The following is a 19025-nucleotide window of genomic DNA, read 5'->3' on the forward strand; positions in this document are numbered from 1 at the left end:
TGATATGATCTTTTAAAACCAAAAACCTACACTAACAAAATTTATACCTTTCTTTTTTCTCTGAATGACTTGTTTCTGCCTGCCTCGTGCAAAGGAACAAGTCTACACACCTGCAAACTTTCTAATCTCAGCAGGTCTGTGTATGACTGATGATGTTGCCAAGCTCCTCTGATATGAGATCGATACCGAGCTGTTGTTTTTGGCTGGTCTTCCCACAAAGTTGTATCAGCATATCATAAGTTATTTTCTAAAACTAACTCTCAAAATAAAGAAAAAGACCTTTTATAAGAGTCAAACCCGGTTCCCTAAAAATCTATGATACCCCATACTTCAAATTCTATTAATAATGACCCCATTTTCCACAAACTTAGAACTACCAATCTTTGAAATCTTATTTATGGTCGGTAAATCTAGTTTCAACAGGCTATACTGACAAATAATACCAACCATCGTGCTTCTTCGAATTACTTTTCATTTTGAAGCATCTATCTAACTCTTAAAAAGTGGGCTTGGGTAAACCAGCTCTTACCCACAATACATACATGCCACCTAAGATTCTCCGCCCATTTAAAGCTAATTGACAAGGGGCTAGACTTAATGAACACAATATTTTTCTAAAACAAGGTTGTATAGGCAACCTCATCCCACAATAAAAAAAATATTGTGCACATAGCCACTATGCCCTCGAGTGTGTTACTTGGTCTCTCTCCTCTTTTGGGTAAATATGATCCGTACCTCATTTGAGATATTCTATTTTTCTCTCAAGGCCTCAAGGTCGTCCTCTCCAAGAATTGACTCTATCATGTCCATATACACTACAAGAAAAAACAGAATATTTGACATTTTTTAAGAAATATCAAATATATATGACATTTTGTGAAAATTTGAGTAATTGTGATATAAATGACAATTTATTTAAACCTCAAATACTTATGACGTTTGACCAAATAAGTGGCAAATATATTATATATTTATTGAATAATTACTATTTACTTTTCCCTTTTATGGACTTAAGAAAAAAAAAAGCACTAGACTGCCTTTGTTTCGTTCTTAGAACATATTTGTTTCTTTTAAGAAAATTCAAACTCATTCCCCTTACTTTCTTTTCAATAATCACCTCGCATTTTTTATCAATCACTCAATTTCAAATTTCATCTCCATCCTCTCTCGAAGAAGAACGCACAAAGAATTTCAGCTTGCTTTAGCCTCATTTGCTTCTGGAATTTCAGGTATTGTTTCCTTTAATTTTGATAATTTTTTTCTACTTCTCTCTTTCTGGTTTGATAATTTTAGGGTTATAGTTGAATTATTTGTATTTTAAAACAATCTAGGGTTGATTTAATTGATTCCAAGTGTTGTATCTGTTATGCTATTTGAATGCACATTACTTGTTTGATGAAATGTCTCTTTAAAAGATTATTTTTGTTTTTAACAAGCATCTTATTGAGATATTTCTTGTAATAATATTAACATAATGCACTTAGCTTCAATTTGGTCTGTTTAATACATTTTAACAAAGGAAAATTACAGAACTGTAACAATTCTCAAATTTCTTGCAGATTAGAAGTAATGTTATTGATTTTTATTAATTAATGAGATTTTATTTACTGAGTCTGTAAACTCACTCTAAGAAGTGAAGTGATTATTGTTTCAATTTGGTCTGTTTCATACATTTTCATTCTCATTATATATGACAGTCACCTCTCATTTTTTCATCAATCACTTAATTTTAAATTTCATCTCCCTTCTCTCTTTTCAAGAACCCACGAAGAAGTTCAGCTTGCGTTGTTGTGCAAATTTTAATGTACTCGCAAGCGCACGAATCTATTGTAGTATAGATTAATGGTGACGAGTGTCGATCCCACGAGGAGGTGGATTTTAATTATATGTAGAATTAATTTTGTAAATGAGTGGTTGGATTTATGGTGGAAATGATTTGGAATATGCTAAGACTTAAATTAAAATGGCGAGAATAAATTCTAAAATTGGAATTGCAATAGAGAGAATAAATTGAAGAGAAAATCTATTAAATTGACGTACTTGGGTATCTGGATCCGTATCAACATGCATCATGGGCTAAATAATCCGTATTAATGCCAATTAAATCATGAGGGGGGAATCCACACCTCATGAACCACGCTCTAATCAATATGGTGCTAAGGGCTTATCGTGCCAAATAATAATAACCTTATACTAGAGAGCCGGTGTAACCAAGGCGGTATCTAGACAAGATTATTATTATTTGTCGACGAGAAGTCAAAACATCCACAAAAACTAGAGGGGAAGAGAAAATAAATTTACCAAATTAAGCCCATGACACATGTTGAGACTTCACCTTCAACCCAAGCTTGAAAGAAAATTAGCCACTCATAATTGAACTAGGGGCGAAATGGGAATTTATTAAAATACGAAGAAAATACAAGATGGAGAAGGAATTACAGAAAATGGATCCCAAAAATGGATTCAGAGATATAAAATTAGGGGGGAGAGGCCCCCTTTTTATAGATACATGGAGTAAATCATGGCCATCGGATTCAAAACAGTTTGGACGCTCAGGATTGCGCCACGTCATCAGTCAACAGTCCACAGTTTGACCACGCGGATGAACAGTAACACGGTTTGACCCGACTTTGAACAGTAACGCGGTTTGGTTGAAAATAATCCTGTGTGATGCATGCACCGTACGCGAGATTTTTCGTCCACTGATATGCTGCCACGTCACCATCAACAGTACATAAGAATTTTAGTCCAACAGGATCGTGACACCTCATCAGTCAATGCCACGTCATCGGTCCGTCTATGTGAACAGTGTCGTGAACAGTAACGTATACAGTACCGTACACGTGAATAGTACCGTACATGTGAACAGTGCCATTTTTCCTTTTATGCTCCTCCTAAAGTTTTCGACCGTCCTGAGTTCAAAAGTGATGTCCGTTTTGCCATCTGATTTCTCGTTTATTGTGAAATGACTATGATGCCCCTAAAATACATAAAATACTTAATTAAAATAAAACACATGTAATTAAATCACAAGAAGGTTAAATACATAAAAGTAAGGGTTGTTAGTCAGACTTGAAATGTAAAATGATGGTTTTCTCCTTTATAAATATACATTTTCTAACACTCAACACACCCCCCAACCAGCTTATTGCTAGTCCCTAGCAAATAAAGCGAAAACAAAATTCAAATTCAAAATGATTTTTTTTAGAAACACACGTGTTTATTCAATCAGATTAATGATAGCAATCAAATAAAAGTATAAGCATTATCTCCAGTCTAAAGCAACATCACACCCACATCAACCATCCACATGAATTAGCCCAGTAGACTTTGTTATCGCTACTTTCAAGAATGACATGTCAAACCCCAAAATCTCACTGGAAGTAGTGACACTCTCACAAATAAATTAAACCCAATAAAAATAGTCACTCCAATGAATGGTAATTGAGAGAGAAAATAATAAAGAAGTGATATCATATGCTCTCACCAAGATGAAATAAATATGCCCTCAGCTTAGAAATAATACGATCTCAAGTCAAATAAAATGTAAGTCAACCCACTTTATTTATCTTTTTTTTTATTTAATTATGCATCACTACATTTTTTAGCCCATACAACTAGCTTCTACTTCGAATTATAGTTTCCTAAAATCAAGAAGGACTTTTATTAGGATGTAACGTAGGCTAGGGACATGGTTAACAAAGAAGGGAAATAAGGAAAACAAAGTGTATGTTTGAGAAAAATGCAGAGAATTTTTTTTTTTTTTTTGGAAGTTGCAAGGTGGATTTCACCTATTATTTTTATTTTTATTCTTTTGAAACAACAACTTTTGTTTTTGTTTTTGTTTTTTTTTTGTTTTTTTTTGCATAACTTCACTGAACAAAATAATTATTTATATTTTTCTCAAACATAAATAGGTGATGGAACTTATAAAATATCGGGTAATACTCCAAATCGGAGTGGGTCAAGATGATAAGTTGACAAAGAAAAGGTTTTTTTTTTTTTTTAAAGGCTCAAAGGGGGTAACTATGGATATTTAATAAAAGGGATGGCTAGAAAGGCTCAAACAGATCAAAGATGGCATTTCCATCGTCTTTTAGGGCTCTAAATAATTATCCATGTCTACTAGTTAGATGGGCCTCCTAATGTAGCAACACATTTTTTTTTCTCTTTTTTTTTTATTTTACAATTTTTTTTTTTAGGGTTAACTCAAAAGAAATTTAGAGATCGTGTATAAAATAATAAACTGCTAAGCTGTATAGAGAATGGGCAAAAGGGTTACTCTCCAAGAAAAATGATAGGCTCAAAAACTCACTTGGTACTTATTATGACATGTTCATTCCTTCAAGCAACTCATATATGTCTCCGACATCAACATGTAGAGTAGCAAACATAATGTAACATCACTTAAGACCAAAGATAATACAAATACTAAAATTTAAAATTAATCATGTCACCCAATGTTAAAACAAATCACACAAATTTTTTTTTTTAAACAACATTCTACCCCCCAACCTATTCTAAACATGAAAGGAAAATATGCATGCAGAAATGTGAAAATGATGCATAAAAACTAATTAGAAAAGTTACACGTAAAATGATAGAAAACGAAAATAATTTTTATTTTTATTTTAAAGAAGATGCGTTTCTAGAGGAACTACACTCCATATTCAGCCATCTTCGACTCAAAAGTTGGAAAATGTATATTGATAGAGGAGAAATTAAAAAGAAGAAAAATAAACATAAACATAAACATATAATAAAGAAAAAGAAAATGTCTGAAATTTTTTTTTTAGTTTTTTACTTTTTTTTTTTACGATGAAGATGCGTTTCTAGAGTCACTACACTCCATATTCAGCCATCTTCGACACAAAAAGTTAGCAACAGTTAGTTTCTACAACAAAAATTAGTAAAAACTTAACCAAAATTCCACAATTGTCGACTATTCCCTCCCCCCAACCAGAACGAAACATTGTCCTCAATGTTTGAAAGGAAAGAAGTAGAGTTTAGAAAACATCACCTGGGTGGTGCAACACAGAAAATAATATTTACAAGCGGAGAGTTAAATCTAATTTGTACTTCTTACTGCGGCTACTGTTACCATCATTATTTGGGCGCTCCAACACAAAGGTCCAGGGGTCTGGCTCCGGTTTATAAGCTTGTAACAGATCAAGTAGCTCATTAGCAGTGTGAGCACAAATAAAGAGTTTTTTCACATTAGCGGGAATGAAATAGTTTTTTATTGCATGGTTAAGAAATGCGATAAAGCCATCATAAAAGTTGTTGACATTTAACAAACCGATGGGTTTTTGGTGGATGTGCAGATGGGCTCAAGATGCTAGCGTGATAAGTGCCTCTAGTGTTGCAAGATCTCCTGGAAGGAAAATAAAAGCATCAGCATGATTAAGCATTTCAGTTATTCTTTCTTGCATACCTCAGACGACTAACTCTTCTCCAGTTGATGAGTCAGACGAACTGCCCAATGGTTTTAGAACTCTTGGGATGATGCCTAACACTTGACTTCCTCTGATAAAAGCTGCTTCTGAGACCATTTTTGATAATCCTCGGTTACCTCCTCCATACACCAAGTGTAATTTTCTCGCTGCTATGGTTCGACCAAGATCTATAGCTGCCTCAACGAACTCTTTATGTTTGCCATAGGTAAATCCAGAAAGCACACAAATGTTCTTGAATTGTCTATTGGGAGTAGCTGCCATTGTGATACTTCTCGAAAACAATTTGTGAGTGCTTGACAAAAAGGAAATCACATTTAAGAGTCTTGGTGACAGTGGGTCACAGTTGTGTATGAGGTAACATGTCAGTGTCAAATAACGGGTAAAGCACGTGGCTCGCGAGTCAAAAAAGAAACAGTAAAAAGGAAAAAGCAAACAGTAATAAAATGATTAAAGACAATAATGCAAACAATAAGACAATAGTGAAATAAAATAACAATAAAGTAAAAGGATATTTACAGGTAGTTGCGACTGTGGCTCACATCTTCCTCTGGTTTTACGTCCAGAAACGGCTTGAACGCCCTCTATGGGTCGAGGATAGGCTTCCTATCCAGTTCTCTTATAAACTGGCAAACAGGGTCGTTTATAGTCAGATTCCCGAGACTATATCGTGCATGCTCTTTCTGGAATAATGGCCATAACTGGAGAATCGCTCCTTGCACATATCCACTGGGATGCGTTTCAAGAGACAAAAGGATATCATCCAATGACTCCTTATTCAAGCCATCCCTAATGAATTGAATCTTATCTTCTCTGTTATCAGACATCATTCCTAAAGAACATGGGTTTTTATTGCAACTCATTCTGGCACACTTATGACAAGCAACAGAAATTCTTCGAGCTCGTCGTTTTCTTGCATAATTTCCTTTACCACAACCAGGCATGAATGCAATAAATTTTGGAGGTAACTCACCTGCCGATCGTACTTTAGCCTCGATTAACCAACGGATGTCAGCAGGTATGTTATTCCTCATGAGTAATCGCATGCGTTCGGACCGAGCTTTATAGATCGTAAGGAGGGCATTCTGAGGAAGTGAAGGGAATCGCTTGTGAAGCTTCGCTAGAATCTCGTTTCTGTCCATACCTTCGCCTCAGAATATCAGTTATTATGGGAAACTGAAGTAACCGACTTGATTGTCACGGAGTACCGTTATCCGCCACTTCACCGAGGTAACAAACTAAAGCACACAAATAGAAAAACAAATTAAAACACACAAAGAAAATTAAAATCGTCCTCTTATTGAATTTACCTCAAGCTCCAACTGGATGTCGTAAACACTTCTCTCAATGTCTCGGAGTTGGCGTTCTAAACCCTCAACATAGGCTACTAACTCTGGTGGTTGTAGAGCCCAAATGCGTTGTGTTTTACAAAATCGAATCTGCCTTTTGAGATGAGTTTTGACACGTTGAAGTGGTTTAAGAATGTTCAGGAGGAATGGTCTAAGTATGAGACTCATGATTAAAAATGATAAGAGAAAACTTAATAGTTAAACAAACACACTTATGCAAAAATAATTTCAATTAGCAAAAGAATAAAATAAAGAAAGAAAAAAAAATCAAATCACTGAAAAAAAAATCAATTCAAATTTGGTGGGTCACTCAAATTTATTTCGATGTCTTTTCCATGTGGTTGGTATTCTAGATATGGCTTTAATCTTTGACCATTAACTTTAAACGTGACACCGTTCTTTGGGTCCTTAATTTCAATTGCCCCATGTGAAAAAACAGTATGAACAATAAATGGGCCAGACCAACGAGAGCGTAACTTACCTGGGAATAGGTGCAAGCGAGAATTGAATAAAAGCACTTTCTGACCTGGAGTGAACGATTTTCTCATAATTTGCTTATCATGGAAAACTTTCATTCGTTGCTTGTAAATCTTGGCATTTTCGTATGCATCATTGCGAATTTCTTCAAGTTCTGCCAGCTGTAATCTTCTTTCTGAGCTGGCTTGCTGCATGTCAAAATTGAATTTCTTGATGGCCTAATACGCACGATGCTCGAGTTCCACAGGTAGGTGGCAAGCTTTTCCATACACTAGCCTGTAGGGTGACATCCCAATCGGGATCTTGAAAGCCGTTCTATATGCCCATAATGCATCATCAAGTCTTAATGACCAATCTTTCCTGTCTGGCCTCACCGTTTTTTCTAATATGTGCTTTATTTCTCGATTGGATATCTCAACTTGGCCACTGGTTTGCGGATGATACGGAGTTGCCACTTTGTGTGTGATTGAATACTTTGTCAAAAGAGCTTTGAATGCTTTGTTACAAAAGTGGGCACCACCATCACTGATTATTGCTCGAGGGAATCCAAAGCGCGAGACAATGTTGCTTTTCAAAAATCCTATCACCACCTTGTGATCATTAGTTCTGCATGGAATTGCTTCTACCCATTTTGATACGTAGTCAACAGCAACCAATATGTATTGATGGCCAAAAGATGGGGGAAAGGGTCCCATGAAGTCGATACCCCATACGTCAAAAATCTCAACCACTAAAATTGGATTTAGTGGCATCATGTTCCTTTGTGTAATGCTCCCCATTCGTTGACACCTATCACATGAAGAACAGAAAGTGTAAGCGTCTCGAAATATAGATGGCCAATTGAAACCACATTGTAAAACTTTAGTCGCTGTTTTCTTAGCACTGAAATGGCCTCCACAAGCTTGTTCATGGCAGAATGAAAGAATATTCTGAATTTCATTTTCTGGGACACATCGTCTAACAATTTGATCAGCACAATACTTGAACAAATACGGGTCATCCCAAAAGAAATTCTTTATCTCTGCAAAGAATTTAGCCTTATCTTGCTTGGTCCAATGCTCTGGAAGTTGACCTGTAACAAGATAATTCACGATGTCAGCATACCACGGTAATACTTCCACATTCATCAATTGTTCATCAGGGAATGACTCATTTAATGGTAATGGCTCTGTAGTTGTGTCAAAATGGAGACGAGAGAGGTGGTCCGCCACAACATTTTCTGTCCCTTTCTTATCTTTGAATTCCAAGTCAAATTCCTGTAAAAGTAACACCCAACGAATTAGTCTAGCTTTTGCATCTTTCTTTGTGAGAAGATATTTAAGAGCAGCATGATCCGTGAATATAATTATTTTACAACCAATGAGATAAGATTGAAATTTCTCTAATGCAAACACTACTGCTAGCATTTCTTTTTCAGTAGTTGAATAGTTCAATTGTGCATCATTCAATGTCATACTAGTATAGTAAATAACGTGGGGAATTCGATCAACTCTTTGTCATAATACTGCTCCTACTGCATAATCAGATGCATCACACATGAGCTCAAATGGTAAGCTCCAGTTTGGGGCCTGAATGATGGGTGATGATGTCAACAACTGTTTTAATTTTTCAAACGCCATAAGACATGAATCATCAAAGACAAAAGGTACATCCTTAGCAAGTAAATTGCATAAGGGTCTAGAAACTTTGCTAAAATCTTTAATAAGACGTCTATAGAAACCAGCATGCCCAAGGAAAGATCTTACTTCTCTGACTGTTTTAGGTGGAGAAAGATTAGAAATGAGATCCACCTTGGCTTTGTCAACCTCAATACCTTTGCTCGAAATGATGTGACCGAGAACAATACCTTGTTTTACCATAAAATGGCACTTCTCCCAATTCAAGACTAAGTTCTTCTCGATACATCTCTGCAGAACTAGTGTTAGATGATGTAAGCATTGATCAAATGAATTACCAAAGACAGAAAAGTCATCCATAAAGACTTCAAGGAATCATTCAACCATATCAGAAAAAATGCTTAACATGCATCGTTGAAATGTAGCAGGTGCATTACATAATCCAAATGGCATTCTCCTATATGCAAATGTGCCAAAAGGGCAAGTGAAAGTAGTTTTCTCTTGATCTTTTGGTGCTATGGGAATCTGATTATATCCTGAGTAGCCATCTAGAAAGCAATAAAATTCATGGCCTGCTAATCTATCAAGCATTTGATCAATAAATGGTAAAGGAAAATGGTCTTTACGTGTGATAGAATTCAACTTCCTATAATCAATGCATACACGCCATCCTGTAGTCACTCTAGTGGGTATCAATTCATTATCAGCATTCGTAACTACTGTGACTCCTGACTTTTTGGGGACAACTTGCACAGGACTGACCCATGAACTATCAGAAATTGGATAAATGATACCTGCATCTAATAGCTTAAGGACTTCAGTTCTAACAACTTCTTTCATGTTAGGATTTAACCGACGTTGCATCTCCCTAGTAGTTTTAGCATTTTCATCAAGGTGAATGTAATGCATGCAATCTACTGGGTTTATACCTTTAATGTCTGCTATGGTCCATCCTAATGCCCCTTTGTGCTCTTTTAAAACATCCAACAACTTACCTTTTTGTTCGTCATTTAGGGATGATGAGATGATTACCGGTAGAGTACTTTCTTCTCCCAAAAACGCATATTCCAAAGTGTTGGGTAATGGTTTGAGCTCGAGTTTCGGTGGTGATTCTGATGATGGGATGAGTTTCTTCTCTGATGGTGCTAGTTGTTCAACTCTTGACTTCCATTTATTAGTGTCCATAGATGGTGCGAAGTCAAGTAGGGCGTTGACCTCATCGACTGATCTGTCAATATCAAAATCCAAACCAAAGTGAGTTAAACATATTTGTAAAGGATCATCACTAAGGTTTGAAATAAAAGTATCATCAACTAATGCTTCAATTAAATCCACATCAACAATTCCATCATCTGCACTGTGAGGTTGTTTGGCAATGTTGAAGATGTTCAGCTCCATAGTCATGTTGCCGAAGGACAACTGCATATTTCCGGTCCTGCATTAAATGTGAGCATCCGCAGTTGCCAAGAAAGGTCGGCCTAGAATAATGGGGATGTGCTTCCTTGAATCATGTATTGGTTGAGTGTCAATTACAATGAAATCAACAGGAAAATAAAACTTGTCTACCTGGATAAGCACGTCCTCCACAATACCACGAGGTATTTTCGTGGACCGATCTGCAAGCTATAACACCACTGGAGTTGGGTGTAATTCTCCCAATCCAAGTTTCACAAATACTGAATAAGGCAACAAATTTACACTAGCTCCTAAATCCAACAAAGCATTCTCAATTGTGTGGTTCCCTATACTACATGAGATAGTTGGGGAGCCTGGGTCTTTGCATTTTAAAGGAATTTTATGTTGGAGTATAGAACTAACGTTTTCTGTTAAAAATGCCTTCTTTTGAACATGCATATTCCTCTTTTTAGTACAAAGGTCTTTAAGAAACTTGGCATAAGATGGAACTTGCTTTATAGCATCAAGTAAAGGGATGTTAACACTTACCTGTTTAAAGATTTCAAGAATCTCACCTGTGGATTTTCCCTTTTTTCCTTTAGCTAACCTCTGAGGAAATGGAGCTTTGGGAACGTATTCTCGTGGGTTGCTTTCTTCTTTCTCCTCCGGTGATGATTCCTCAACATTCACAGGTACAATTTGATTTTCTTTTGTCACCGGCATCTCCACTTTGTTGTCGACTTCTTTTCCTTTTCGCAAGGTCATGACAGCTTTGACCTCTCCATGCTGCTGTGGTGAACTAGTACTTGCTTCATGTACTCCTTTAGGGTTAGGCACTGGTTGACTTGGAAATTTACCTTTCTCAACAGTCATTGCCAAAGTCTGAACTGAAGAAGCAAGTTGTCCCACCATCTTCTCAAGGCTTGAAACTGATTGGGCTTGTGAATTGAAGCCTGCTCTCAACTCATTTCGTAGTCCATCAATGGTGCGGTTCTGTTGCTCAATCGTGGAGTGAGTAACATTCTTGAAATTCTGGAATGCATCCTCCCATTGTCTGGGCTGAGTGTAGTTCTGGTTCTGATTGTATGGTCTAAATAGTGGCTGAGAGGCTTGAGGATTTTATGGAATTGGTGGAGCTGGAGCTGCTGGTCCGTTCTGTTGGAATCCTTGAGACCATGAAAAATTGGGGTGGTCTCTCCATCCAGGGTTATATGTGTTGGAGTATGGGTTGTAATTCGATGGTTTTCTCATTACACCTATGGCATTGGCTTGATCTGAGTATGAGTCATGGTCATGTGGCTCTGTTGATTTAGCAGTCGATAACGATGCTATTTGTCGAGAGAGACCTTCAATTATCGCTTTGACTTCTTTAATTTCTGAACTTGACTCGCTAATGTGAACCTCATTTACTCCTTTAATTCTTCTAGTATTCCTGAGTGATCGACTCCGTTGTTGGGAATTATCCGCTTGCCGCTGGAAGAATTCCCAAATCTCTGATGCACTTTTTGACATTAGCTCTCCTCCACTTGTTGCCATTAGCCATTCTTGCACATTCGGTAGTAATCCCTCCCAAAAGTATTGACATTGGTGCCATTTCTCGTACCCATGATGTGGACACTTCAAGAGTAGCCCATTGAATCGCTCCCACGTTTCGAAAAATTGCTCGTCCTCTCTCTGGGTAAACTCTGAGATTTCCCTGCGAATAGCATTGGTTTTATGCACTGGGAAATATTTATTCAAAAATTTCGTTACCATTTGTTCCCATGATGCAATGCTATTAGCAGGCAATGTATTAAGCCATGAACGAGCTCTATCCTTTAAAGAAAATGGGAATAATATGAGTTTAACATCATCGTCTGAAAAATTTTCATATTTAAAAGTTTGACAAATGGCATGAAAATCATTCAGATGATTATATGGATCCTCATTTTCTAGGCCATAAAATGTGGGGAGACAATTTAGCACACTAGGTTTTAGTTCAAAGCTCCTAGCAGTTACATTAGGGTATCTTATGCATGATGTGCTCAAATTAGCTAAAGGACTGAAGTAGTCCTTAAATGGCCTCTCCTGTGGTTGCAAATCCATTTTATTTTTAATATGTTTGTGTGTGCGAAGTGTTTTCTCAAGTTCAAGGTCTATAGGTTCAAGATTGGGTAATAATGACCTACGACCATGCATGCAAAACAAATAAAATAAAAATAAAGATGGGAACAAAACAAATAAAAATAAAGAAGAGGGAGAAATTACGATACTAACCTTATTGCGCTATTACAACCTTTCTATAAAAATACACAAAAATAAATACGTGAAAGAAATTAACTAAAATTAAATTAATTAAAATAAAATAAAATAAATTACAAAGAAAAATAAATTGAAAATTAAATTACAGAATTTTAAAGAAGAGAAAGAGAAAAGAACTTCCTAACCTCTAAATGCGGATTCGCTTTTTTTTTAAATAAAAAATACAATAAAATAAATAAAAGAAATTATTCACAAAAATTAATTCTATGAATTAAAATTACTTACCTCCCCGGCAACGGTGCCAAAAACTTGTTGTGCAAATTTTAATGTACTCGCAAGCGCACGAATCTATTGTAGTATAGATTAATGGTGACGAGTGTCGATCCCACGAGGAGGTGGATTTTAATTATATGTAGAATTAATTTTGTAAATGAGTGGTTGGATTTATGGTGGAAATGATTTGGAATATGCTAAGACTTAAATTAAAATGGCGAGAATAAATTCTAAAATTGGAATTGCAATAGAGAGAATAAATTGAAGAGAAAATCTATTAAATTGACGTACTTGGGTATCTGGATCCGTATCAACATGCATCATGGGCTAAATAATCCGTATTAATGCCAATTAAATCATGAGGGGGGAATCCACACCTCATGAACCACGCTCTAATCAATATGGTGCTAAGGGCTTATCGTGTCAAATAATAATAACCTCATACTAGAGAGCCGGTGTAACCAAGGCGGTATCTAGACAAGATTATTATTATTTGTCGACGAGAAGTCAAAACATCCACAAAAACTAGAGGGGAAGAGAAAATAAATTTATCAAATTAAGCCCATGACACATGTTGAGACTTCACCTTCAACCCAAGCTTGAAAGAAAATTAGCCACTCATAATTGAACTAGGGGCGAAATGGGAATTTATTAAAATACGAAAAAAATACAAGATGGAGAAGAAATTACAGAAAATGGATCCCAAAAATGGATTCAGAGATATAAAATTAGGAGGGAGAGGCCCCCTTTTTATAGATACATGGAGTAAATCATGGCCATCGGATTCAAAACAGTTTGGACGCTCAGGATTGCGCCACGTCATCAGTCAACAGTCCACGGTTTGACCACGCGGATGAACAGTAACACGGTTTGACCCGACTTTGAACAGTAACGCGGTTTGACCCGGATGAACAGTAACGCGGTTTGGTTGAAACTAATCCTGTGTGATGCATGCACCGTACGCGAGATTTTTCGTCCACTGATATGCTGCCACGTCACCATCAACAGTATATAAGAATTTTAGTCCAACAGGATCGTGACACCTCATCAGTCAATGCCACGTCATCGGTCCGTCTATGTGAACAATGTCGTGAACAGTAACGTATACAGTACCGTACACGTGAATAGTACCGTACATGTGAACAGTGCCATTTTTCCTTTTATGCTCCTCCTAAGGTTTTCGACCGTCCTGAGTTCAAAAGTGATGTCCGTTTTGCCATCTGATTTCTCGTTTATTGTGAAATGACTATGATGCCCCTAAAATACATAAAATACTTAATTAAAATAAAACACATGTAATTAAATCACAAGAAGGTTAAATACATAAAAGTAAGGGTTGTTAGTAAGACTTGAAATGTAAAATGACGGTTTTCTCCTTTATAAATATACATTTTCTAACACTCAACATGCGTCAGCTTCATTTGCTTCTTGAATTTCAGGTATTTTTTCTTTTAATTTTGATAAATTTTTTTAATTCTCTCTTTCTAGTTTGATAATTTGAGTGTTATACTCAATTAATTGGATTTTTAATTGATACTAAGTCTTATATCTTTTCTCTTTCAACAAACAAAGAACGCACAAATAATTTTCACTTTCATTCTCAATTTTGAAAGAATCAATTTATTTTATTCATAACATCTGTTAGATTCTTGACAAACAATCACAGAGATACTGTAGTAGAAACTATATTAGACACACTCTAGTTGCTTAATTAGTAAAATTGTGATCTCATTGCCTTATTTTTTGGGGTTAATTCTATAATTTTATCAGTTGTTTTTGTGGTTGCAAACAATATCATTTTTTAATATTAATAAAACTAAATGAATATTATGTGATGCATTTGCAGGAAAGTTAATAATTTAAATATGGATAAATCTTAGATGTTGATGGATAGAAGATCTATAGAATATGAAAATGGGGTAAATGATTTTCTCAAGTTTGCAATACTTCATGCTAGTAATCCTGAACTTTTAAGATGCTCATGCCAAGCATGTGGTAATTTGGTCTTTCATGTACCTGTTGAGATAAGGAATCATCTTTATTGGAAAGGTATTGACCAAAACTATCAAACATGGACTTGGCATGGAGAAGGAGCTTCTAGTAGACGACCATCAAATGTAAAAGCTTCATTTGATGGCAGTCAACAAGATGATGAAGCTGGTGATACAGTAGAAATGGTTAATGAGACATTTGACACTTGTAATGGTGACCTTAAGTCTTTTGAAACTCTACTTAAAGATGCTGAAAAACCTTTGTTTCCTGGCTGTGTGAAATTCACTAAGTTATCTGCCTTAACAAGGCTTTACAACATAAAAGGAAGAAATGGATGGTCAGACAAAAGTTTTTCAGATTTACTAAGTTGTTTATCAGATATGCTTCCTGATAAAAATGAAATACCTTTATCCGTATATAAAGCAAAGAAGATTATGGTTGCATTAGGCTTAGAATATGAAAAAATACATGCATGTCCCACTTGTGGAATGTCAAGATGGAAGAGTCCCAAGAAAAGTAAGGGAATTCCTGCTAAAATCTTATGGTATTTTCCTCTTATACCAAGGTTTAAGAGGATGTTTCAATCTCCTCGAACCGTAAAAGACTTAACTTGGCATGCCAATGAAAGGGTGATTGATGGCAAACTGCATCACCCAGCTAACTCACCGTCATGGAGGCTAGTGGATAAAAAATGGCCAGATTTCCCTGCAGAAAAAAGAAATCTTCGGCTGGCTATTTCTGCAAATGGGATAAATTCCCATAAAAACTTATTGCAGATTTTACAGGGAAATGTGGTTAAAATGAAGTCTATAAATTGAAGGAGTGACAAATAAACATAGTTTTTTGTCTTTTGATGTCAATTTAATGAAAAAGATACTTATAATGAAGATGAGATCAACGAAATTCGCTCTGATTGGACCACTTATGTTAGTTACTTGATTTGAAAAAAAAAATACAAAAGAGACAAGTAATGCAGGTAAATAGCATATGATTCAATTGAAGTACATTAGTTTATTGTTAATATTTTTCATGCATAGATTTTTCCTTCTCTTTGTGCATAGATATCTTATACTTTCATTGCATAAGTCAACTATATCATCTAGTTGGATTCATAATAGAAGCTCTCAGTTAATTCAATCAAAATTTGTCAATGCCTTACTGGTAACCATGACTTACTTTTTTTGCCTTTCCTTAAACAGTAACAGTAGTATATGGCAGTAATTTTGGTTTCTTGACGTGTAGGGCTATGCCGCGGAGTTATATAGATCTCAAGACCAAGACACATTTACAATCAAAGAGGATATAAGGGCTATAAAATATGAGATCTATTGGGTTAATGGAAATTTATTTAAAAGCTTTTCCTTTTGTATGTACAACGCTGCCATGGAAAACTTTTGGACCGATCGTGGAATGCTAACTGTAGGCTCAATGTATAGTTTTAGAAACATCTTATTTTAGATTTATACTTAAGAAATTTGATACATTTATATGTTAATATGAATTCAGGTTTCCTATGCTTTATTATGGTGTTTGAAGTTAGTTGAAATTTTTTGAATTTTATCAGGTTTCAATGTTATAATATATATAATGTGCAGCCCAAGACAAGGAATTTCACTATTGTAATTTTCTTTTTTTTTTTAAATTATAATATTTGATATTTTTATCAAGTCATTTGCATTTGAGCATTTTGAATAATGTCACATGCATACGACTATTATTAAGTGTCATACACATTTGACAATCTTATATTGTGAAAAATACTTGATTATTATTAATTGACAAAAATAAATGACAATTTTGCTAAATGTCAAATAAGCATATTTGACACAGGAATATTTGGCACTTTTTAATTGTCAAATATTCCTTTATTTGACAGTTTTTAAATATCAATTATTCTCTTTTTTGTTATAGTGATATATATATCATATTCTATGGGGCTTAGTCCTAACAACAGGTTTAGGAGTTGGTTTCATTTGTCTTTTTTTCTTCATTCTCCTCTTATTGTTATCACTAGGTTCTTCATCCTTCTCGATCGTGGTATCACTAATCTCATCTATGTTAAACCTAAACAAGTCAAACTATTTAAATATAGGTCCTTCTCAGTTCTCTCAGAATCTACTTCTGTTTTACTTTATACTATTTCCACACTAGATTCTCTGTCATCGTCATCTCTAAAAGCCCGACCCGAGGACTATTAAGGCAACACATTATGCAGAGCATGAGAAAACAGAGCTTGGGTCAACTCAAGTCAAACTATCAGAAGCTATTAAGCAATGCAACAGTCCAAACTACCAACTCAGCACAATTAGTTAAAGTTTGTTATGACTCACACAATGTGTACTGAACAAATGATTAGCTGGATTTAATTCTTAGTTAGTTATTGATTAGTGAGTATAAATATATGTGATGTAATCATCTTTGTTATGGAATGAAAGTTTTGGAAATCAAAAAATTATTTTCTCTGAGATTTTCTCTCAAGCCAAACACTACTACTGGAGATCTGTAGTTGGGAAAACCATAATCATAAAGTCTTTGATAAAGACTTGTATTTGTAGCTTTTAAACGAACATCATTAAAAAATAATATTTTCAAGCTCCATCTAGAAGTGTTGCGCTACGACAAACGCAAAATTGAAGCAAACGATCCCCTTTTTTTTTTACCCCCTCCAAGCTTACTTAGCTGTCATAACACATTACTACTAAACAAAGACTCCAATCATCTTTTATCTCACAATGTAAGCTTTTTTATTTATCGCATGTAACTATGGCTTAAAGATAACACCGCTTTAATACCAAACAGATCCGGGTTACTTATTTTCCTAAGTACGGGCACACTGTTAAGCCGTGTAAATTAAAAGAGTTATTTTTTAATACATTATAAAGCCACGTAGTTTAATAGTATTAAAATCTAACTCTATTCAATCTCATAAAAAGCGTGTCCGCATAAAAAAAAAATAAGAATGCCCACATTAGAGAAGAACTCTATAATATAATATGTTTTCTAGAGTTAGATGAAACCTAACATGCACATAATCCTAACAGTCTCAATAATTATTAATATAATTATAAAAGAAAGGGAAAAAAAAAAAAGGCTTATGTGGTTGTACTGCCTTGCACTTTTCAGCATAAATCTTGCTAAAAAAATCGAAATACCGCAGTTACCTAAATATCTAAAAATATCTTCTACTTCTTCAAATTTTGTTTAATGGATTAAATATCTTCTTCCCTGAATGAAATCTGATCAAATAATAAAATCACGAACAATCTTGCGTAGCTAGTAGCTTCCTCATCCACATTCGACATATACAAATTAATTAAGTGTCCCAATAAATGACTAATTAGGCTTAATTAGTTGCACTGCGTTGCACTTTTCAGCGCAACTCCAGCTCTTGATTATTATTATTATTATTATTATTATTATTATTATTTATGCATGCACATAATTAAAATTGTTTTTTAATGGCTGTGGCATGTGGGCTTGATCTGCCATGCAGGCTAGCTTTAGCCCGCCTATTCTATTATAATTTTCATAAACATATTTTGAATGGTAATCTAATTACCAATGTGCATGCATTTTTTTTTTAAAGCTTTACATTTAAGCACAAAATAAGTTACTACAAATACAAATCAATCTTAATGGATAAACTTAATCAAAATTTTTTTTTTCAAGTGCAGAAAATTGTTCGGGGATTTTGTGGAGTAAACACGTAAATATGTGTCATATTGTAGGTAAGAAGGAACATGAACAATTATTGAGGAATTGTCAGAGCTTAAGGAAAAATTAGGAAAAGAAAGTTGAAAGAATAGGAAGTAAATCAAAACTATAAATTTTGACTAGGATGGCAATGGGGGAGGGGAGGGGAGGGGAGGGGAGGGGAGGGAACCAATCTCCCCGTACCCATCCCCGATATTTTGCGTATGTCCCCGTCCCCTCCTCGTCCTCATCAGAATTACTTGAGAGAATCCTCATTCCCTCTCCGAATAATAACATGGGATCCCCGAGGGTCCCCGATCTCCGAATAACTAATACATTTTTTTTCGATTTTGAGTTAATCATATTAAAATAAAAAATTCAAATAAAAGTAAAGTTCGAAATATATCTTACATTAATATCCATTACAAAAGTTACATACATTAAATTAGTAAGTAACGCAGCATGCAAGGGATACAAACTTATTTTACAAACTATCATGAACAAATTAATAGTCTAATACAAAATTGTTACAAATA

General features: G+C 35.1%; 1 protein-coding gene across 4 annotated transcripts; it reads left to right on the forward strand.

Annotated features, from left to right (window-relative positions):
- Positions 1-904: 904 nt before the first annotated feature.
- Positions 905-16430, forward strand: LOC102628206 (uncharacterized). Of its 4 annotated transcripts, none has more exons than XR_008051548.1 (2): positions 905-1229; positions 16039-16430. XR_008051548.1 is itself a non-coding variant. In XM_052433139.1 (2 exons), the coding sequence occupies exon 1, from the start codon at positions 14685-14687 to the stop codon at positions 15612-15614; it is 930 nt and encodes a 309-aa protein (XP_052289099.1). In that variant the 5' UTR covers positions 14253-14684; the 3' UTR covers positions 15615-15772; positions 16039-16430. The 4 variants fall into 4 exon arrangements, 1 of the variants encoding a protein (XP_052289099.1); XR_008051549.1 differs by lacking the exon at positions 16039-16430 and adding an exon at positions 1761-1786; XR_008051547.1 differs by lacking the exon at positions 905-1229 and adding an exon at positions 14206-14243 and having other exon boundaries at positions 16039-16317.
- The last annotated feature ends 2595 nt before the right edge of the window (positions 16431-19025 follow it).

Source organism: Citrus sinensis, chromosome 9 (genome assembly GCF_022201045.2).
Source record: "Citrus sinensis cultivar Valencia sweet orange chromosome 9, DVS_A1.0, whole genome shotgun sequence".
Classification (NCBI taxonomy): Eukaryota; Viridiplantae; Streptophyta; class Magnoliopsida; order Sapindales; family Rutaceae; genus Citrus; species Citrus sinensis.